The 22631-nt window shown below is 52.8% G+C and overlaps 2 protein-coding genes across 2 annotated transcripts in view; one reads left to right on the top strand and one right to left on the bottom strand.

The window, feature by feature from the left end:
* Nucleotides 1-3430: 3430 nt before the first annotated feature.
* On the top strand, nucleotides 3431-21835 carry Vash1 (vasohibin 1). The gene is made up of 7 exons (XM_042692501.1): nucleotides 3431-4396; nucleotides 9847-9935; nucleotides 11035-11091; nucleotides 12746-12820; nucleotides 15230-15611; nucleotides 17197-17309; nucleotides 18066-21835. Exons 1-7 carry the CDS (start codon nucleotides 4094-4096, stop codon nucleotides 18136-18138), a joined length of 1092 nt encoding a protein of 363 aa, XP_042548435.1. The 5' UTR covers nucleotides 3431-4093; the 3' UTR covers nucleotides 18139-21835.
* Nucleotides 12627-22631, bottom strand: part of Angel1 (angel homolog 1) — a 35107-nt gene continuing 25102 nt past the window's right edge. Inside the window, exon 11 of the transcript XR_006149427.1 lies at nucleotides 12627-12637. The gene's annotated coding sequence lies outside the window, so the exon portion shown is untranslated. The remainder of the gene's footprint in view (nucleotides 12638-22631) is intronic.

Raw genomic sequence — 22631 nt, 5'->3', positions numbered from 1 at the left:
TCTCAACTAACTCTCTGGCAGAGGATTTCATGTGAATCATGTCTAACCATTTCCTCTACTAGCAGACCCCAAGCACTAAAAGAACAAAGACCACATTCCTCTTGTTTCTGTAACCTCAGTGCTTGGTACAGACCCAGGAAGACAGAGGTGCTACTTTAAAAGTACTTGTTATTGAATGTTTGCCTGAATACTTCCTCTATTATTATTTATTATAAATGCTCCAAATCTATTTCATTTGAAGAAATCTACAGACTCAGCTATGTGATATTGCATAACAAATTACCTCTAAAAATTATCATCTTTAAAAAACTAGTGATCATGTGTTATCCCAATTTTTTTACATTAATGATTTAATAAGTATTCAACCATGGTACTTCATTAAATGGAGGTGTTATCCCAATTTCTGAGCGGGGGAAATGCAGATAGAGAACAGTCAGGTTGGCTTGTCTTTAGTCCATGTTTGGGACCTTGGTGCCAAAGATTGAGGGACTAGAAATCTCTGAAATCCCAGTTTACTAGCTGTCTGATGAGTTTTCTGGCTGCCAGCTGAGGACTTCTTGGGTGATGTCAGGCAGAACACCTTCACCTGGCCTTGCTCTGCAGCTTAGGCTTCCTTATAACATGGAGGGTGATGACTACTGAGAGACTTCTGTCTCCTTTGTAACCTAATCTTAAGAGTCACGCGCTGCCACTTCTATCACAGTCTATTTATTAGAAACAAGTCCCTAAGTTCAACCCACACTCAGAAGCAAAAAAATTGGACTTTGGGGGCTAGGAATGTGGCTTAGTGGAAGAGTGTTTGCCTAGCATGCATGAAACCCTGGGTTTGATTCGTCACTACTACATAATCAGAAAAAGCTGGAAGTGACTCTGTGGCTCCAGTGGTAGAGTGCTAGTCTTGAGCAAAAGAAGCTCAGGGACAGAGCCCAGGCCTGGCAAAATGAAAAAAGAAAAGATTAGACTTTTGAAATGAATGGTAAAGAACTTGCAGACTTATTTTTAACAAATTATAAGTACTTGGCTAACACTATAAGAATAATAGGGTGAAAATTAAGTTCTGGAAGGATTCCAGTTCAAGTTCTGGCTCTGTCACTTTTTAGCTATGTGAGCTTGGGGAAATCACTCTGAGACTTGGTTTTCCCACTTATACATAGAAGGTGGCCGTTGCTGCTCTCTCATGACATTGACCTCCTTGGACTCTCCCCTCAGTAAACCTAAGAGAATGGAGGGACGTTGTTGGATTCCTGGGACCTAGTGTCCTGGAAATGACCCCAGAGGCAGCAAGAGGCCATGACTCAAACTCAGGGGACTCAGGAAGTTCTGGTTTGGGGGAGAGTTTTAAGGAACAGATGGGGAGCCCCTGGAGACCTGGGAATTCTCTACGGCCTTCTTTGTCTCTGACCTAATGGAAACCTCCGAATGTTGAGAAATATAGCAACTATGAACCTAAAGAGTAAGATGGAAGGAACACACTGCTGGAAACGTGTGAATTAGTTTGCTTTGAATTACTACCATGAAATACCTATAGCAATTAATATAAAAAGAAAAGATCCCATGTATAGCTTTGGACTTGAGAATAGGGGAAAACCCTTACAATTCCAGCTTTGGAGGGAGGGTGAGAGAAGGGAGAAGAAGAGGGAGAGAGGGAGAGAGAGATCAGACACAAGGAGAGGGGGGGAGATACCCTGATCCCCAAATCCTCCGGGGGGATCTGCCCCCAATGAGCTAAGATCCAATAGCATCATCGGGGGCCCAAGGCACTTTAATGAATGTGCCTATGGGGGCCTGTCAGCACCGAACTCAGAATTCAAGAACTGGCATTTCCCACGGGATAGGGTTGCGAAGAAAACTAATTACTGGTCGGGGGAAGGGAAGAGTCTTAAAGCACAAACTCCGCTGCGGACTTTATTAGTACAGTTCTTTTTGCTTGTGCTGGCGCGCTGCTGTGTTGCCATGTTCTGGGTGTTACACCCTGTAGAATGGGGGAGGTTGAGTCTCCCAAGTCCACAAACCACACCCAAAGGTCAACTGCACTTTCATTCTTTTGGGGGTGTGGAGGGGAAGGGGGCTTCAATTCCCCCAACCATCGCCTCTGGCTGCTAGGTAGCAGTCCGGCCTCCCTCCACCCTGTTCTGCAGGAACCCGGGCTCCAGAGCGCGCAGTGCAGGGAGGGAGTCGGGGCGACCTCCCGGGCAGCCCCTTCCCATCGGTGCGGGTTATCGTGCGGATGACCAGGTGTCTCTTCAACCCCTTTCCATAGGTGCTCACTCCCAGGCCCTAGAGCTCCTCTCTTTAAGGATTTTTTGCACGGCAAAGGGGACTCTAGTCACCTAGGCTGGAAAATGGGGAAACTGAGGCTTAAAGCCGTACGGGATCTGTCAAACTTTCCCAACCCTAACAAGCGCTTCAAACCCCTGCGCTCGCAGCTTCCCACCGAGGGCCTGTTACCGACCGTGGGAATTCCTGCCGCGCCAGCAATCTCCCGGAGTTTGCGCGGTTGGGCCCGCTGTGAACTTCCTCGGCAGCTCCGCAGTGACTGGAAGAGAGATGGGAGGAAGGGCGGGACAGCCCGCAGCATCCCGGCGCTAACCTGGGGCCGAGCGACGGCTGCGGGAGGCAGAGGGCCCGGCGGGAATGCGCTGGCCCTTTAAGGGGGGGACCAGGCGCATGCGCGGCGCTGGCCCCAGTCGAGCCGGGTGGGCGGCGGGCGGACGGGGTGCGAGCGGGCAGCCGCGGGGCCCTGGGGCGGAAGGGGCGGCTGCGGTGGCCCCCGCCTCCGAGAACCGCGGTGCTGCCTGCGGTCGGTCCATCTGCCGCCGGGCTCCGCGGCCCGCAGGCGGCTCCTCGGGGACCCGCGCCGCCCGCGCTCGCGCTCCGGCTTTGTCCCTCGCCTGCAGCTCATCCTCCGGCCGTGGCTGCCCGAGCCCGCGGGCTTCGGCCGCCCCGCCCGGGGTCCGCTCCTCCGCCCCCTCCGCCGGGCAGCGGGAGCCCGCGCGGACCGCCACTGAGCATCCTCCGCCCGCCCGGGACGCGCCGCCGCCCATGCTGCAGCCGCTCCGGGGCGGCGACCCTGGGGCCCGGAGCCCGCCGCTCGGTGACCTCAGCCTGGCCTCTGCGCGTCGCCCAGGCCGGCCCCGCTGAGCCCCGGACCCCGGCGTCGAACCCGCGGCCCGCCACGGCGCCCCTGGTGCAGCGCCGCGCCGGGTGCCCGCCGTCCGCCCGCTGAGACGCGCGGAGGCCGGGGACCCCGCGGGGCCTCGGCGCCCCCTCCCTCTCGCGCCCACCCCGCCGCTGCGCCCTTTCCCCTCGGAGGGCCCCGCCGCTGCTCGCCGGGGGCGAGGGAGCCCGGGGGGGCCCCAGACAAAGCCCACTTGGTGCGGGGAGCCCGCCGCGGGCGGGGGGCGGGGGGTAATGTACGAGTCCGCGCGCGCCCCCTTCCCGGGCCGCGCCGGCTGCACCCCGAGCCTCGGCACCCCGACCCGTGGCGTGGGGCTGGAGAAGTCGCCCTCCAGGGCCGCCCAGCCGCCGTGGGGTCGGGACTCGCAGCTCACGGCGCCCCACCGGCCCCCGGCGAGGCGCGCGCGCGGCTGAGCGCGCCAGGGTGTTGCAGGGGGCGGGAAAATTGTCCTTCCCACACCCCACCAATTGGGATTCAGGACGCCCCGTCGGCGTGGACACGGGTGCCTTGGCCCCTGGCTTTCCACGGTCGCAGGCCTGAGCTGTCTGGTCTCGGATTCCCTCCGACTTTTCTCCTAGATTGCTGCCTGTCATTGTTCTCGCTGCCAAATGGGGGTGCTCGGTGAGGGCGGCCGAGTTGGGGTTTTCTCAGCAACACCAGGCCTCTCGGGCTGACCCCCGGGCCCCCAGCCCCCGGGCTCTGACTTCTTCTGGTGGCTGCGCGGATTTTCTTTCTTTCTCACCGAGTAGTATTTTATTGTACAGGAGCCACGCCCTAGTTTCTTAAAGGCGCGGCACCCTGTTTGGCCACGTGTTCTCGCTGCAGCTGGTGTGTGGGAAGCCTCCTGTGAGCCACCTATTTTTTTTCCCGCCCATTTTTCTGGTCCATCCTCCCACCCCCGTCAAGGATTTAGGGATGCCCGTGGGGAAGAAGGTGATCGGGACTGGCAGCAGTGCTGTCCCCATTGCTGCCGCCGCTGCCCACTCCGGGATCCGGCGTTTGGAGACCAGTGAAGGGGCTTCAGCCCAGAGAGATGAGGATCCCGCGGAGGAAGGGGAAGAGGACCTGCGAGATGGAGGTGTCCCTTTCTTCATCAACAGAGGTGGTCTGCCGGTGGATGAGGCCACCTGGGAGAGGATGTGGAAGCACGTGGCCAAGATCCACCCTGATGGGGAGAAGGTGGCGCAGAGGATCCGCGGAGCCTCCGACCTGCCCAAGGTGAGGTGGGGTGGCGGGGAAGGTGAGCCCTGGGGTTGCCCTGGTGACCTTGGTGCTAAAGGGGCGAGCCACACACTTCCTCCTCCGATGCATGGAGTTGGAAATGGCCGGTGGGGATTACCATTTTAGAAATAGACAGTCATTCCTATGCCAGAACTTTCAGTCCACTGCTGTTGGGATTGTTGTATGAGGTTCAGGGCCCTGTCTCCAGGAGGTCCTTCCCTTCCCAACCCTGGGGATTTTATAGGTGGGACCACAGATCTGAACTAGCGTACAGATGTGGCTTGAACATCTGTTTGGATGATGTCACATGCTAAGACAGAGACCTGTGAGCAGAGAAAGCATGAATGCCTATGGAGACAGGGCTCTTTCTAGGGTGGGAAACTATTTTCTTGCATTATCTCACTGAAGTCTCTGAAGGACATGGAGTTTAAGCCCCTGTTTTACAGATACAAAAGCTCAAAGTAGAAAGTCAAGCACCCACAGGCAGTAAGTGGCAGGGCTGGGGCTCCATGCCAGGTATTTGGCCTTCAGGTTTCCAGCTCTGTTCAGGAAAATTAAAAAGAAGTGCTCTGGAGAAGCGTTGGAGACTTCTCTACATTAGCTGGAGCCTCTCCTCAGCAGCAATCCTTTGGTTGTGTCTGTGTTGTCAAGGAAGAAGCCAGAGGCTGTGTCTCACTCATCTTTGTCTCTCCAAGCTCTCCTGTGTGCCTGGCACAGAAGGAGCACTGTGTATTGGAGACTGTGGGCTGTATGGCAAAGGGTGCTTTTTAAAAAAATATGTTGATGTCTAAGGAGGCACTGTTCTCAATGTACAGCCCTCGACACCCATCAGAGCTCAGTGCTTGGTCCTGTGCACTCTGGTGAGAAGGGAGGGTGCAGGGAAATGGAGTTAGTGTCACACAGAGGGGGGCAAATGGCCTGTTTGGTTTTCATCAGGTTACTGGTAGAGCTATCAGGAAACGACCCCTGGGGGTTGGGGGGGGGAGGCGGGGAGAATCAGAGGTTAAAGGTTAAGCTGCAGTCTAATGTTTCCAGAGGGGAAAATGTAGGTTGATGTTAAATGACTGCATCATTGTCCTCTAGATTCATAATTTATGTAGTTAATACATGGTCATATATCATGATCAATATTTTCTTTAAATGATCATGGTACTGAATACTCTAAAGCATCAATTTTGGGATCCAGCTCTGATTCCTCCTCCTTTCCCCCTTGGGATAAGCTGGAAGAGAAAGTATTGTGGAAAAAAGGACGTGTGCATTAGTTTGGCTCACCTGCCTGTCTTTGTGGCCTTAGGCAAGCCTGTTTGAACCACAGTGCTCTCATCTGTAAAGTGGGGTTGGTTGTGGGGAAGATGGAATCGGAAATCATGTGTTAAGGCACTTGACAAACTCCCCCTGCCCCAAATACTGGTTACAAGCATTCCGTTACTTTTTCTCCTTTCCTTCATAAGGAGGGAAGACTGTATGGCACTCAGAGCATTTGTGTCAATGAAGCGAAAGCCACACACCTGTTTCACATGGGCAAGTTGGCTGAGCAGACAGCTCTCCAGCCATCTTGCTTATGTCTGAATGGCTTCCTAAAACTCATCGCTCCTGGGAACTGAAAAATCTGTGCTCTCAGATCATCTTCAGTCCTCAGTTTCAGTAAAGACATGGAAGAAGGCGTAAAGCTACTGAGGGAGCGGGGTGGAGACAGGACTCCAGTCAGGTAGAAGGAATTTCATGAGAAGCTTGGGGATATTTTGAAATTTCTCATCCTCAAGTCTTTGGAAAAGTGTCTCAGATGGAGAAGGTACTTTCCTTCCATGTTCCAGAGCAGAAAGGAGTCAATCAGATTCAGGTCTGAGAGGTGTGAAGGATCCTGGGAGGCTGCTGTGGCTGGATGCCGGTCTACCAGCTGTAAAGAGTCTCCACCCTGAGTGGCCATGCAGGTGGGGCTGGCACAGAGGCATCTGCAGAGATTGTACTAGGGTGAGCCCAAGAAGGGCTTTGTTGGGACTGCACAATGTCTTTAAAGACTGCATGAGCCAGAAGTTAAAATTGGAAGATTTCGCACATAAGGATTCGGGGTTCTGGCGTCTTTACAGAAAACAAAATTGGAACAGAGAATCTGCAATCCTACATGGCAGCTGGCAACTGGGGCTGAAGAGAGATTCTCTTTCCCCTACTTTTCCACAAGCCGCCTCCCCATCCCCATCTTCCCAGCCTGCCTTTTGGGTTTGTGACCTGCCAGGGGTCTGCAGTCAGCTGCATCCTGAGGTTTCAGGGTAGTGTGACTAAAGGAGAGCACTCTGGAGTGAGATCCACAGTGTTCAAATCTTTGCTTTTTCATAACAATCTCCTTGCCTCTCACTTTCCACAGCTATCAAATAGGCACAGTGGCAATGCCTGCAACGGAGGGAGGTTGACAGGAAATGTTGATATAATGCATACTGTACCTCATTAGGTGGGCATCTAATAGGTGCCTATTAATGCAAAAGGAGTAGGCATGCAGCACACCAACCCATAAGCACTTGGGGAAAGAGCCTCTGTAACGATGACCCTGATACGGTAAATGACTTGTTTCTAGAAGGATCTCAGTGCCTGCAGCCCTGCATGCTCTCCTGGATATAAATCTTTGTGTTGCAGGTTGCCATCACCTTTACAAGCCTCACAGCCACTTAACCAGGCTCACTGGTTCAAGTTCTGACTGTGGGTCTGGTTACTGATGCCTGCAGAATGGGAACTGGGGTATCTCTGAAAGGGTCACATTGTCTGGGTCCTATCTTTGGTACACACCAGATGGTTGTCAGGAATCGCGTCTTTGCTCTGTGCCAGGCCCTGTTCTGAGTGTCTTCACACAGCATCTCAATGTCATTCTGTTACAATGCCCATTTTAGAAAGTGGGCATCTGAGGCCTGGGAAATTCAGGAGCATCATGAAGTCAGAGCTGGGATTCCATAGTGTCCAGTGCTTGCATCTTCTCTGCCCATCTCTGGGCCATCCTGCCTCTTGGCCACACATCCAGCTGCAGATGCTTTGCTTTCTCCAGGCCTCCTTATTGCACTGGATGGAGAAGCTCCTCCAACTCAGAGGGTTCTAGGCCTCATGGCTGTCAATTTCTGAAACAAGGGACATGATATTCTTGACCTCGGCAGTAGAAGTGGAACCATCCCTGAGCACCCCTAACTGTACCCACTTAATTCCACCCCTCAAAGGCAAGGAAATGTGAGGTGCTGGTAGCTCATGCCCGTAATCCTAGCTACTCAGTAGGCTGAGATCTGAGGATCACAGTTGGAAGCCAGTCTGGGCAGATAAACCTGAGAGACTCTTATCTCCTATTAAACAGAAAAAAGCTGGAAGTAGAGGTGTGGCTCCAGTGGTAAAGCACCAGCCCTGAGCAAAACAAACAAACAACAAAAGCCAAGTGATGCTCAAGGCCCTAAGTTCAAGCCCCAGTACCTGGCACCAAAAATAAAAGGCAAGGAAGTTTTTCCTGACCCTCATTTCAGGGGTAGGAATGTAGGGCTTGTGGGGACCATCCGGATAACCAGGCCCAAACTGGCTTGGTCATGCCCAGTGTTTCTTGACTATGTGTGTGGGTGAATCTGTTTGCAGTGAACATTTGGGGACAGGTGAAGTTACATGGGGTGACATGACTCAAGGAGCTTGCCAGATAGCTCCCTCCAGCTTAGTATCAGTGATGGTGGCCTTTGAAGCCTTCCTTGGGAATCTCAGCTGAGTTTTGACTTGGCTCTTCATGAGCTTGGGTAAATGATTCTTGGACTCAGGCTCCCTCTCAATCTGGAACTTTTCCCTGGGAGGGTACCTCGCATTCCTCCAGGTGGCTGGATCACCACTTGACAAGCAAGTAGAGATTATCTTGCCATGCAGAGAATGCCACCTGAGGTCAAGTGACCAGGTGGATGTGCCATGCTGTTTATAGGAAACAGTAAGTCCTGCAGTACCATTCCCACCTTGCCGATCAAATATCATCCAGGCCTTCGGAGAGTTCTGGAGTCCATTTGGCACAGGGTGGGCAGGAGGAAGAGGCTTGTTTCCTTCTGGTGACTGTAATATCTGGCAGCAGTTGGAGGAGGGGAGCAATGTGAAAAGGGGAAATAGCTTCCCCAGGCGGAGTGGTCAGCTGCTGGGGACTGTCCAAACAGGAAGGAGAGGACTGTCCAAAGTGGTGGGGAAGCAAAGGAAGGGACATTTACATCCAGCTGTGCCTCTGGAGCCAGGGCCCTTCCCTTCTGCATTTCCATCCAGCAAGAATATCTGCTAGATACTGTTCCTGCTCCCCACCATCAGCAGCACCCCAGGCCTTAGAGTGTGGGGATAACTGGTATGCCACTTCCCTTCCTGTAAGAGCTCTTGGCAGCCACATGATTTCAAAGCCTGTGCCTTGTAGGCTCGGCCTCTCCAGAACTGGAGAAAGGACCAAGGAAAAGAAGGAAGGATCGCAAAGCTTCTCTAACACACCCTGAGTTTGCACAGGGGCTTCTGATACTTCTTTTGTTTTCTTCTTCCTATACCTGCAAATATAGGAGAGCTATGTGGCCTTGGGAGGCCAGGGGGTGGCCTGTGAGGTCTGTTCTCCTTGTGAAGAGTCTGAGGCCAGCTCACAGCTGGCTGTGCTAGAGACAGGAAGAGCCCAGAGAGATGGGCCTTGTCCCCATGAGTCTAGTTCTTCTGTACAGGAAGTCAGTTCTGAAACCCCAGAGGCCCCTCACTAGTGCGCCTCCCAGCTCCCTGGGCCTCTCTGACTTAACTGCATAGCCACTTCTTTCCTGGACACTTCCTGATGTCTGGGGCACTGCTGAGGTTCTGCCTTTTCCTATCTGACTCCCAGCAGCTCAGCGGCCACAGCCTACTGACTCATCCTCTGTCTTCCCTTTGTGGGCTTGGTGCTGGGAAACCCCTTCTGGTGGGGAGGACTGCCTTGTAGCCCTGTAGTCTGTACTAGTTGAGCTGTGGTGCTGGTGAGCAAATGAGATGTTGAGGAAGCCTAGGCCTCTATGCCTTTATGAGACCTCCAAAGTGACCATGCCCATTTGCATGTATACATGACCAAACAGACTAAAAACTATGGTATAGAAAGGGACAGGGTTCCATGGTATAACCCATCTGAACAGTGAACAGACAAGTCATCAAAATGGAATACTTGGAGGGAGTTGGAACTGAAGGGGAAGGGGAGGACAAATGGAGAGAGGAAGGGTGGGCACATATGGTCATAATACTCAATGTACTGTGTGAAAATGGAACTAGGAAACTTGAAGGTGAGTTAGGATAGATGGAGGAGGGCAATGATGGCAGTGGTGACATGGATCAAGGCGCATTGTACTTATATATTGACACAGGTTGACTTAAGACCCTTTTGTACAAGTATTTAAAGGTAATTTTTAAAGAAAAACAAGAAAGATGTGTCCCACGTCATATGATCAGAGCTCTTTCTCTGTCCCCAGATTCCCATACCAAGTGTGCCTACTTTCCAGCCGACTACGCCTGTCCCCGAGCGCCTGGAAGCTGTGCAGCGCTACATCAGGGAGCTGCAGTATCCTCTGGTCCACAGCTATGACCACCACTGGTTGGAGTGAAGGCCCCAAAGCCTAAGTGGGGCTTGTTTCAGACAAGGCTGGAAAGAGATCAGCAGAGCTGCCTCCCTCCCTAACTCCAGAGACTCGATTACCAGCCATCTCTGTATCTCTGTGTTCCCTGGAGCTGAGAGGAATTATTTGTCTGCTGAGTGCTGGACCCTCTTGTTCTGTGTGTGTGTGTGTGTCTGTCTGTCTGTCTGTGTGTGTGTGTATGTCTGTGTGTGTCTGTGTCTGTGTCTTTGTGTGTGTCTGTGTCTCTGTGTGTGCGTGTGTCTGTGTATGTCTGTGTTGGGGTAAAGAGAGGGAAATGCCACTGAGCAACTTGCTAGGGAAGAGATGGCCTCAGTTTTCCCTCATCCCTAGGACTACTGAAAATCTGACTATAAAGGTAAGGGAGAAGAAGAATTATTTATGTTCCACATCTTGGAATTTTTTCTCCTGATTCTTGCCTTTCTCTTCCCTCACAAGAGGGCAGCTGCCATCCTACAAAGAGCTGGCCTCCATGAGTCCCCATTCTCCTGCGTCCCCTTGCAGGGGACCTCCAGCCTGAACCTATTTACTCACCCTGGCCCCCACCTCTCATACAGGTGGAGTTCAAGGTGGGAGAACTGGGTATGGGTCCCCGGTGGGGAAAGGCCAGGCAGGTGACTAAAAATGCTGTGAGGGAAAGTGGCTGGACGTAACTGGATTCCCAGTCTTCTCTCTGCTCCCATTGCTTCTTAGCCATTGGGGGAAAGACTGGCTCAGAATTCTGTCCTAGGAAAGGAGTCCAGGAAGAAAAAACCAAGGGCCAAAGATGAAAGGAGGAAGGAGAGGGAAGTAGAAGGGGAAGGAGAAGCTCCATGCTGTGTCCTCCTTTCTCCTCCTGCAGAGTCCCAAATCCTGAGCATCCCCCCAGCTGCCCTGTGACAGACACTATAGGACCCTTACCCGGCCTGCATTGGCAAGCTGCTGGGCTCCAGGGTCTGCGGGAAGGGTGGGGAAGGGGTGAGGAGGAGGAAAGAAAGGACACCCTCTTTCAGACCAAACCAGAAAGCCCTTAACTAGTACCCAAAGGTACAATCACACAGGGACACAGTTCTTTGAAATTAAGAAGAGCAGACCTCTGACAGGGTAAGTATGGAGGCCTATCTCCCAACTGGGCTCATAGAAACCCCAGGCTGGGTTGGATGGCAAGGGGATGCTCTGAGGTTTGCTTTTAAGTAACAGCTTAGAGGGCAGATAGGGACTCTCATCAAGGAAGTCCCTTGGGCAGGTACCACCCTGCGTTCCTAAGGATATCATAAAGAAGAAGAAAAATCTATCACAGATGGACAGCAGAACTACCAGGATGAGAGGAGAGGAAGCCAGAGGCTGAGTCTGGGGGCTCTGTCCAGAGGAACCAAAGCCATAAAACTCCTGGGTATTAAAAGTTAATATAAACCAGGTGCCAGCAGCTCATGCCTATAATCCTAGCTACTCAAGAGGCTACAATCTAAGAATCATGGTTTGAAGCCAGCCCCAGACAGGAAAGTCTATGAGACACTTAACTAATGACTTAAAAACCAGAAGTGAGCTGGGTGCTGGTGGCTCATGCCTATAGTCCTAGCTACTCAAGACATTGAGATCTGAGATCATAATTTGAAGCCAGCCTTGGCAGGAAAGTCCGTGGGACTCTTATCTTCAACAAACTACCCCCAAAAAAGCCAGAAGTAGAGCTGTGGCTCAAGTGGTAGAGTGCTAGCCTTAAGCAAAAAAAAAGAAAAAGAAGGGGCTGAGAATGTGGCTTAGTGCTAGAATGCTTGCCTAGCATGCATAAAGCCCTGGGTTCCTCCATACTACATACACAGAAAAAGCTGGAAGTGGCGCTGTGGCTCAAGTGGTAGAGGGCTAGGTTTGAGCAAAACAAGCTCAGGGACAGTGCCCAGGCCCTGAGTTCAAGCCCCAGGACTGGCAAAAAAAAAAAAAAAGAAGAAGAAGAAAAAGAAGCAACAGCAACTCAGGGATAGCACCCAGGCTCTGAGTTCAAGCCCAGGACCAGTCCCCACCCCACCCCACCCCCCTGCCCCGCAAAAAAAAAGCATGAAATTTTCACATCTCTCCATGTATACTGTTTGCATTCTCAAGAAAGATGCTTTAAATGATTACCTAATTGCCCCCTTTCAGAGCCCCCGGGTGGAACCCAGCCTCCCTGCCAAGCTTTGCTCTGATTTTGCAGCTGTTGAATGCTGGGGTCCTGCAGAATCTGGCAGGAGATGCTACAGTCCAGGCAGCTTCCTGGGCAAAGCCCCAGGGCTGAGGGTAGCATTCAGGGAGGAAGGAGGAGCCAGCCCTGGAGGACTGGCTGTCTGGAAATGGCCTGAATTCCAATTTCAGGAGCAGGCTGGGCAGGCACCAGGCAACTCTGAATGGGGAGCACTTGCCATCAATCAGCAAGCTCTTCCTAAAGTGTGGTTGAGTGAGAAATGTCCAGTTTACTCTAAAGGGGACAAGAGCAATGCCAAGGTCTCTGCCTCCACCTCCACTGCCTTGTAAGCACAATGACGCTCAAGTTCTGGCCTCCATTCATGCACCCCCTCCCCCAGAGGTCTTTGTGCTACAGCCTGAGTGGGAAGAGTAGGTGAAAAGAGGAAAGGGAATGGGAAGTAGGTCTCCTTCTTGATGGCCCTTGGCTGCCTGCCTCATCTTCTCAGGCTCCAGACTTGGGGGAGAGGAGGGAGGGTCTGGGCCTAGACTGAGAGCAGCCTGGGGATGAGACTCCATTTATCTCCCTCTTCCTTTCTCACAGACTGATGGACTTGGCCAAGGAAATGACCAAAGAGGCTCTGCCAATCAAATGCCTGGAAGCCGTGATCCTGGGAATGTATCCTTCCTCTGGCCTCAGCTTCCTGCTCTGGAAGGGTGAGGGGATGGAGCCTGATGGAGGTCCAGGGATTCTCCTTCCCCCTCCCCCCCCCCCCATGCAGTCCTGCACTTGGCCCCTAGGTGAAGGAGCCTCTTCCAGGCAGAGGAGCCTGCAAGTTAGGAATCTCTCTAGGGTGAAAAAGTCTCTGAAAGGATGGAGAAATTGCCCCAAAATGAAGTGATCTGAGGGGCTTGCTGCCTTCCCAGGCTTGCTGGAAAGCTCTTATTTTGAGTCTTGTAGACACAGTTTTGTCCAATTGGGCTAAACAGTCTTGAGAGAGAGAAGCAATCGAGAGGCCCAGTGTTGGCACATCTAGGACATGTATGTTTATAGAGTCTTGAAAGCAAAGATGTGCACAGGGTTTCCCAGCCAGTGTCTGAAGGGCAGAAGTAGGCCTGTTGCTCAGTCAGCAGCATTGGTCACCATGGGGACAGACAAGCTCCCAGGAGAGACTGCCCTCCACAGAGCCCCCCAGTTTTTATGTATAACACATTGAAGCTTATACATGCAGAACACTGTCATGAATCCCTGTGGGCCCATTACTCAGCTTCCCAACTTGAGGCCAGTAGCTCTGGCTTAGAACTCAGAGGACCACAGATTAGGGGGTGGTAAGGAGGGGAGGAGGAGGAGCCTAATGGGACAGGGGATCTGTCCCTAGGACCTGCACCAGGAGGCAAAGGCAAGGAGCCTGCTTTTCAGAGAGGCTGTGATCCAAGGGGTCATGCCCACCCAGTCTTAGCTTAGGTTTACACAGAGACTTCAGGCTCCCCTCCCCACAGAGGTCTTGAGTGCTACCTGCATCATGGCAGTTATTTGTAACTGGGCAAAACCACTTTCAAGAGCCCTGCCAGTGTTGCCCTGTTTATACAGAGTCTTTTTCCAAACCTTCATTGTGCACACAGGCACAGCCTGCTATAGGCAAAATCAAGGTTTTAAAGACCATTCTGGGGTTGCCTGCCAGTTTTGGGGCACCAAGAAAACAGAAGCAGTTCCCTTCTGGGTGAGGGGACCCTCTCTAGTGTCCCCATTGTCCCAAAACATTGTGAGCCTCTGCCGGGTGGCGCTGTGATTTCTTTCTTATCAAGGGACCGGGCTCAGTGAGTACCAGTAAATCAGCTTGCCTATGTAGGTGTATGTATATATGATTATTGTCTTCAAATAGTTGTAGAGAAGGGTTTTGATTTTACATGTCCGCTTATGTGCCCAATGCAACTAGAACTGTGTCACCTCTTCCATCATGCTTCAGCTTGGCTCTTGAAGGTAGTAGGCCTCAGGGCACTGACTTTGGGCTCAGACTAGCTGGGCTGGAATCCTGCCTCTGAGCCTCAGAGTCCCTCCTCTGCCAAAGGAGGTGTGTATGTGTGTGGGGGGGTTAATGATAGTATCTGCAGAAGAGTCTTGGGACCCCGAGTTAGTCATGTATGGAAGGCACAATGTCTGTAAGTGGTGGCTCTTCCATATTTTAACCCATCATACCCATGTGTGCAGCAGTTCTACAGAGTAACTGTTAAGTGCTGTCTCTGTGCTGAACCCTAGAGAAATGGCAAAAGACATGAGTTCCCTGTCTGCAAGAAGCTTACATTCTAGTGGGAGAGCCAGGAAAAGCAAGGAAACAAAGAAAATACAGATCGCACTGTAAGGAGTACAGAAGACTTGCACTTGTGAGGGTGATGCCAGCCAAGCCTGAGGCCTGCGCAGGAGAGGAGCCCTCAGGGGTGAGGCCCAGGTGGCTGGAGAGGAAGAGAAGTGGGAGAATGAGCGGTGTGACAGGCTGGAGTGGGCGTGGCGCTGGCCATTGCAGGCCTCTGAGCTATGGTGAGGCGCTTGATTCTATTTAAGGGCAGTGGAGTTGTGGGGGGAGGAGACTGAATTGTCTGCATCTGTGAGGAATTCCATGTGTGCAAAAGGAAAAAAAATGATTGAGAATGTCTCTGAAGGGCCCAGAAACTGAGAAGTGAATGTCTGACAGGAGCAGGGAGAGGAGGAGAGAGAAGGGTAAAAGGAGGAGTGTTCGGAGGCCTCTCTTGTCCCTGCTCCCGCCACATGAGCTCTAGAAAGCCCGGCCTCTTGAGTGGGGAACCTTTGTTAGTATTATTCGGAGATCACTAACTGACCACCTACAAGTGGCCACTAATGATGGCAAATCCTGTTCCCACAGAATTCACTTTATCAAGCACCTACTGTGTAGTAGGTTGGCTGATAAGAGGGCAGGAATTTGGGGATGAGCAAGATGGAGTTTCTGTATTTAGATGCTGGGGGACTAGAGGCCCCTAGAGCTTATACAGGTCCCCTGAATCAAGCTGTCACTGGCCCAGTCCTGGTCAGGTGCCTCTCCTGGCCCTTTCCTTAACTTGGGTGACTGGCTAGTTACCTCACCAACAGCATGCCCACCCTGGAACGCTTCCCCATCAGCTTCAAGACCTACTTCTCAGGGAACTACTTCCGCCACATCGTGCTGGGAGTGAACTTCGGGGGCCGCTATGGGGCCCTGGGCATGAGCCGACGTGAGGACCTGATGTATAAGCCGCCCGCCTTCCGCACGCTCAGCGAGCTTGTGCTGGACTATGAAGCCGCCTATGGCCGCTGCTGGCATGTGCTGAAGAAGGTGAAGCTGGGCCAGTGCGTGTCCCATGACCCACACAGCGTGGAGCAGATCGAGTGGAAGCACTCAGTGCTGGACGTGGAGAGGCTGGGCCGAGATGACTTCCGCAAGGAGCTGGAGCGCCATGCCCGAGATATGCGGCTGAAGGTCAGGCTCTGCAGACCAAGGGTGGGGAGCTGCTTCCCCGTGGGACCCGACACCAAGCCCTTACCCTGCTGCCCATGTGGCGTGCGGATGGAGGGCGATGGGCTCAGTGGTGTCTTTTTACACTCAGGGTAGGGCTCCAGGCAAGGTCTCTCACTGTGATGGTCCTAGGCTGGATAGATCAAGGACAGCTGGGGATGGAGGAAGAAGCTGGTGAGCTGGGTTTGCATAGTGGTAGGTCTTGGTCTTGAAGACAAGACAAAGCCCTGGTGCTTTAGGCCAGGAGACTTTGGAGTCAAGGTGGGTTGGTCTGATACCTTGTCTTATCTGGGAGCATGGCAGGCAAGGTGGTGAGCAACTTCACCCGGCCTCCTGTTGCCTCCTGACTTGAGTCCCCAGCCCACTGCCTGCAGTCAACAATCAGGAAGAGGTCAGAAGAAAGAGGGAAGTCAGACCATGGGAGGACATTGAGCATGGTAGTGAAGGTAGGGAGTTTGTTGTACCTACAGCAATTGAGCTAAGGTGCTAAGAACCCTCCAGCTGACAGAATTTGGGGTTTCCCTGGGTACCCCCTGAACAGGTGATGTGAATGGTCTGTCCCTCCAGGCGCCTCTACAGCCAGCTTGCATACTTTCACCTCCCCCTACTTCTCCTGACAGCTCCCAGAAGCCGGGGGGAGGGGGGGGGGGTTGGGTGGCAGAGGCTGGTGGCAGCTGTTTTTTAGGGTAGGAAGCTTAGGGCTTTGCCATAGGCAGTGAGAGCAGACAGGGCTGGAGCTACTCCCCCTGAGGGGCATCAGGTTTGTCATGGGAACCTGCAGGGGTCCAGGCAGAGGCCTAGGCTTGGTGAGCCTTTGTCTAGGACTGATGCAGCAGCAGTTGCGCACCAAGTAGAAAAGGGGTATGCTGCGCTCCTGGGCGATCCTCTTCACTAGGGAGGTGGCTCTGAGTGCTGGCTCTTGATGCTGGGAATAGCAGTATGTCGAAGGCAGCAGGTTGGAGCCAGTGGCTAGTGCTCTAGTGCTATGATTCTCAAGTCTCTTCCCCACTAAGGACTCCGATGTTATTCCCTCTGGCTCCCACAGTGCAGCCCATGTTTTGAAAACTCAAGGCAAGATGATCATGCTGCATCAAAGATGATTCATTTGTTTTTCTCTCTCTCTCTCCTTTAATCAGAGACAGAGCTATTAGTCTGACTTTTGATTGGCTCAACATAACCATGGCCGTTTTGAAGGTGATAGGATCCTGGCTCAGAGCTGAGTAATGGGCCAGGTTCTTGTCAGGCACATGTTTAGCTGGCCTGGATAAATGGGCCTTTTCCTGAAAGCATTTTCCAGCTTGTGACAGTGGTGCAACTCCACCACTTCTGAATGACTTTCAGGCCTGGTGGGGACCATCCTGATGGCTTTAGTGCCTGGGAAAGAAGAACCCCGGACAAGGCAGTAGTCCCCTGAGGCTTCTTGGGCCCTGACTAGGACAGCCTCCAGGGGTTAGTGGTTCTCCGCAGGGCAAGGTGAAGCAAGGCAGGGCAGGGCAGGGGGGTTCTGGGGCAGCCCTGGAATATACTTTCCTTTCTTTCTTCCATCTAGATTGGCAAGGGGGCAGGACCTCCCTCTCCTACTAAGGACCGGAAGAAAGATGTTTCCTCCCCACAGAGGGCCCAGTCCAGCCCCCACCGCAGGAACAGCCGCAGTGAGAGACGGTAAAAGGAGGGACTTTGGGGAGGTGTGGGTGTGGAGGCAAAGGCTTTCTGCTTTCCCTCTCTTCCTCTGGCTTTGCCACCTATTTCTGCCCGAGGGCAGTGACTTGGGATTGAGGGTACCTTTGACAGTAACATGGTGCCATCTCCTCACCTGTGTGGACTGTCAGGGTCCAGACAGCAAGTCTGAGGCAGGAGCAGAGGGCTGTGTGGGAGGTGGGACCGGACAGGCTCTTGAAGCTTCAAGCTCTTCATTTATCTGCTAAGGTTGAACATGACTCGTGGCTCTATGCTGTTTGGGTAGCTGATCTTGGACACAGCTTTTGTCTGTGTGTAGATGGCAAGGGAGGGGGGAAAGCCATTAAAATACCAAGCTTCATGCTCTGATTCCATCCCTGTCTATTACTGTGCTGTAAATGTAATTGTCATTCAGAGGCTACCTATGAATTAAGGGGTACCTAGCAGACTCTGGCACCAGAATATCCACCATTGACCTGACCTGAGTCCTTTCAGGAAGATTTATACTGGAAGCTTTCTCCATGCCCTCCCTGCCTAATGAGGTAACCTCATGCAAAAGGCAAGAGGCAGACAAGACAACGTGACTCCCACTTCCAGCTAGTCTGAGAGTCACACTGCTTCCTGTCCTCTGCTGCTGTCCTGGAGAATGGGAGACAAGGAGGAGCAGCTACCACTTGTTCTTCTCTGCCATCTCCCTACTGACCATCCACTCCCCTCCTGCTTTCCCCTTCCCCCTTGCAGGCCCTCGGGTGAGAAGAAGCCTCCAGAGCCCAAAGCCATGCCAGACCTCAATGGCTACCAGATCCGAGTGTGAGGTGGATGCCAGCATTCCAGACCCTGTCCTGCTCCTGGAGGCTAGGATCTATCTGCTGGAACCTGCCTCACTCGAGGCAGGAGCTGGTGATGGGGCAAAGCAAGAGGCTACAGGCAGGGTGCATTGCAGCTCAGCCTTCAGGCTGCTCCCCTCCCATTGGAGCCAAGCCCCTAACTTTGGGCCAAGATTCAGTATTTCTTCAGAGTTTTTAGCTCTAGGACTGAAGTTTAAGGTATTGGGGGGAAAGGACAAATGGATGTGCTAATGGCTTGAGGAGGGCAAAGCTGAGAGACCTGAGAGCCATGGGGCTGGGTGGGAAGGCTTGCTGGTCCTGCCACTGCTCCTATGCACAGACCCATGGGAAGTTTCCTGACCCCGCCGCCAGTCAGTAGGGGAAGGTGGGGTAGGGTGGAGGTGTTCGTTTCTCCAGCTAGGCCTGTCCTGGCGGAATCTTGACCAAGGGAACTGGAAGCAGGGTTGTATTCTTCCTAGAAAGGTCTGGGTGGCCCATAATCAGGGAGCTTGCCTCAAGCTACATCTGCCCAAGAACCAGCCTGTGGGCCCAGAGTGCCCTGGAGCGCCCACAGCTCCAGAGGGAATGTATGAGCCTGGGCCATGGCCACCTGGGCCACCACAGAAGAAGAGGCTTCTGCCTCTAGCAACTCAGGGGCTCCCTGCAGAGGGTCTGGGCTTTGCAGATGGCTCAGATTTGCACTATGGATAACGTGATTGTGCAGACCAAGCAGACCTTGATGCCATGGCTGGGCATAAGGTAACAGCATGAAACCCTCAGGCCTGGGTCATTCCTCTGACAATGTTTAAAATGGGCTCTATTGTCCACCCTACCCCCTGACACCTCAGCCCTTACTGATGAACTCAAGACAAGATAGACCAAGATGCCTGTGCCCCAGGACTACCTCTCCTGCTTTCAAAGCCTATGTAGGCTTGGGTGGCAGTGATGGCTCGTCACATTTGGCAGGGCCTTGGAGCTCTTGTATCTACCTAAGAGCTACCCAGATAGCAGGAGTTGACCACATTCTATGAGGCATGTGATGGAGGGAGTAAGATAATGTGGAGAGAAACTGGCAAGGGGAGGGGAGGCTCTGGGCTCTAAAAAGGAGGGACAGAGTCTGAGAACTGGGGTGTGTGAGGGGATGTGGGAAGTAGTTTAGGAACAGGCTGTGCTGAGGGCTGGGTTCCCTGACTGCACAGGGCTCTGGAAGCTGGAATTCAGATTGTGGAAAGGCCAGGTGAGGTGACCATGAAGGGTTGGTCGGTTGGTTTCCTGAAAGGCTATGGGTCAGCAAGGAGCAACTCAGTAATGTTGTACAGGGGACTGGAGGCCTGTATAAGGGAAGAGTAGAACCAGGTTTGTAAACTCAGAATGCCTACAGGTATAGTAGGGGCTACACAGGAAGGCTGCAGGGCTGCTGGGTAGTAGAAGAGCTACCACTGTTCTGCTGTGCCCACAGTACTGGCTTAGGGGAGCCAGACTGTTTTTTTCTTCTTCTGATTTTGTATGTGAAGTCTAACTCTTAAAAGTTAGCATTTGGTTCAAGAAATTTAATAATCCAGTATAGGTGACAGAGTGCCAGTCTGTGACATGGGAGTGGAAAGCTTGTGCTGAGAAGGACCCCCCACCCCAATGCTTTGAGTGGGAAGTATGACAGTTTTGAGTTTCTCAGGGCTGGGTGAGGCAGCTGAAACTCCTGGAGGGGACAGCTTCCTGTGTTCATCTTCTTTGCAGACAAACCAGAGACCCTGTGTAGTTGCTGGAGTGAACTAGCCATGGTACAGCTGGGCTAGCCAGGAGATGGATGGTGCCTGGAGACAAAAACAAGGAAGAGAGGGAGGAGCAGGCATGCCTTTGCTGAACAGATGTTCTCCAGGGAGGGCACAGGGGCTGGCAGCTTGTCAAAGCAGCAGGTTTTGACCAGCCAGGCCCAGCTGGGTCCAGCCAGAGGCATACTGAGAGGCCAGCTGATCAGCTTCTTGCCTCCTTGGTTCATAGGCTCAGGGGGCCCTAGGGTGATGCCTAACCTGCCCCATACTACACCCCCACCAGACCAAGGGGCATGCAACTCCCTATGCCAATACAGCCCTCAGAGAGTAGGGTTCCCACATTCCCACGCTCACCTATGGGGAAATGGTTCATACTGGGAAGCATGAGGTTGAAACAAGCAGGGCCTAGATGTGGCTGATTGTTGAAGCCTAATGGGCCCAGCCATTTCTGGAAACTTCGGGAAATGACAGGGTATTGGGTAGGAGACGTGAGGGGGGGCTAGGAGCTGGAGTCTGGTGGACGTGGGAGCCCTAGGGTACTCTAATGCACAGGCACCCTCCTCTGAGCCCTTAAGAAGGCAGATGGAGGCTCACCTACTTGCTGTCTGTAGGAAGGCGTAGGTCCCCAGCTGTAATCCCCTAGTGCTTGCCCCTTCTCGGCCAAGACTCGGGCCTTCGGAGCTGGGCACAAGCCATAGTGGTGCTTTTTAATTTATTTGCAACTGTTTCTCATATGTAGCATCCCCTCCTCTCCTCTGAGCTGTTTACACAGGCAATGCTCCCTGGGGCTGGCCTGGTTGTGAGGCCTCTGGGGAGACAGAAGCAGGGACTTTGGGGCCTTAGTTACCATCCATGCCATCACTGCATCTCACTTCCTATGAGGGACAGAGGGGCCTGGTTGATATGACCCCAGCTTCCCCCCACCCATGCAAGCTTGTCTTCCAGCTCCTCTGCCCACCCCCTCAGGGTGAGGGAGATGCTGAGGTCGGGGTGAGGTAGAGAAGGCTGCTCAGTGGAGGTGGCTATGACCGGGAAGGGTAGGGGGGCTGTCTCCAAAGCCTGGTACCTTGTGCTAGGTTGTCAGGTCACAACATGGGGATCTAGCTTCAGAGTCTTTCCCTCTACCCGGCTACCTGCCAGTCCGCTCCCTCCATGGCCTCACCACACCCTCATGTCCCGCTCACATCCATCATGCCAGACACCTCACTGTTATGTGGGCAAGTAGAAGCCAAGGGTACAAGCAGCAGCCCACTGGCCCTGCACAAGATGAGGGAGCCTAGGGCCAGGATACCGAGAGACAGCAGCTAACAATGACTGCTAGCCACACTATCATCCCTTCCAGTATGAACTTGACTTCGTGGTTTGGGGAGTTGGTCTAATTGTGTCTGGTTGGATGCCCAAAGGCCTGTGGGCATGCGTGCATAGTTTTCCTACCTGGAAGGTGTTCTGGCTTAGCATGGGTATCTTACAGACCCATCCTCTGCATGGTGTTCCTGGTTTCAGAGGACCAGGTTGATATGTTAATGGTGTCAAGGCATGAGTGGGGTGTGGGAAGTCACCCCACTGGGTACCACAGCTTCCCACCAGCATTTCCAGACAGGCAGGCTGCACGGTGCTAGCTACAGGCCCATTGGTAGGACCCTCTCACCCCACCTTGGTGCTCTGGGGTCCAAAGCTTCCTTTTCCAGTCTGACAGAGGAGACCTGGGTGTACTCGGTCCTTGGGCCCCATGATGATGGACTGCCCCGCCCCTAAGCCTTGTTGACTGCTGTGTTGTCTTCCCTTTTGTCCTTCCTGTCCTCATATCAGTATTGCCTTTCACTTTCACACTTCATCTCATTCCTGTTCTCACTTTTCGCTTGAAACAAATAAAAGCCTCCCCATCTCCACTTGTGTGGGCTGGACAGAAATCCCAGTGTGAAGCCATGTCTCCTTTTACTTGCGAGCTGGGGCTGAGTCCACTCCCAACCCCCACCAGAAGTGCCTCACTGGCTCCAGGAAGAAACTAAACGGAGGTGAGGGGAACCCAAAACCAGGGAACAGGAAAGCTTCCCACAGCCATGGCAGAACTGGATTCTGGGTTTCATGCTCAGCCTGCCAAAGCCAGAGATCTCCGGGCCAGCTGTAAATGAGGCCCTCTCCCTCACACAGTAGACCTTAGGTGTATCCTGAGCCCAGCTCTCCTGCCCAAGGCAACTGCCATCCATCCGGAAGGGGGATATCTCCCAAGAGATTAGCTTACTTTAGGAAGTCATGGCAACTAGGAAACTTCTAGCTCTACCCTTCTTCCTCTCCATTGTCCAGACAAGACCAATGAGTTGAAATCAGATGCACATAGGAAGTATCTCAGACCCCACAGCATTTTTTAGCCTCAACCCCTCTCCCCATGCCTCTGTTCTATCAGCTTAAAAGCAAATCTCAAACTTGTAAAAGAAAAGGTAGGATGCTTCCTATTCACTATTCCAGACAATCCCTACAAAGCCTGAGCTGGAAGTCTAGTTGAGCATAGCCAGCCCTCCTTGATTTCAGTGGTGTGGTAGTGACTGAGGTTGGGGACATGGCACTGGGAAGAGGATAGGCAGTCTGTTAGGATCTGTTGCTGGCTTAGCTCTACCATTTCATAGATTTACTTACATTCAGCTAAGACAATACTCACCAAGAGCCTTTCCATTAAAGTAACCAGAACCTTGTACTGTACAGCCTTATACAAG

This window comes from Dipodomys spectabilis, unplaced genomic scaffold, assembly GCF_019054845.1.
Source record: "Dipodomys spectabilis isolate Male_0828 unplaced genomic scaffold, ASM1905484v1 ptg000157l, whole genome shotgun sequence".
Classification (NCBI taxonomy): Eukaryota; Metazoa; Chordata; class Mammalia; order Rodentia; family Heteromyidae; genus Dipodomys; species Dipodomys spectabilis.
This window is presented reverse-complemented; position numbering and strand designations above follow the sequence as displayed.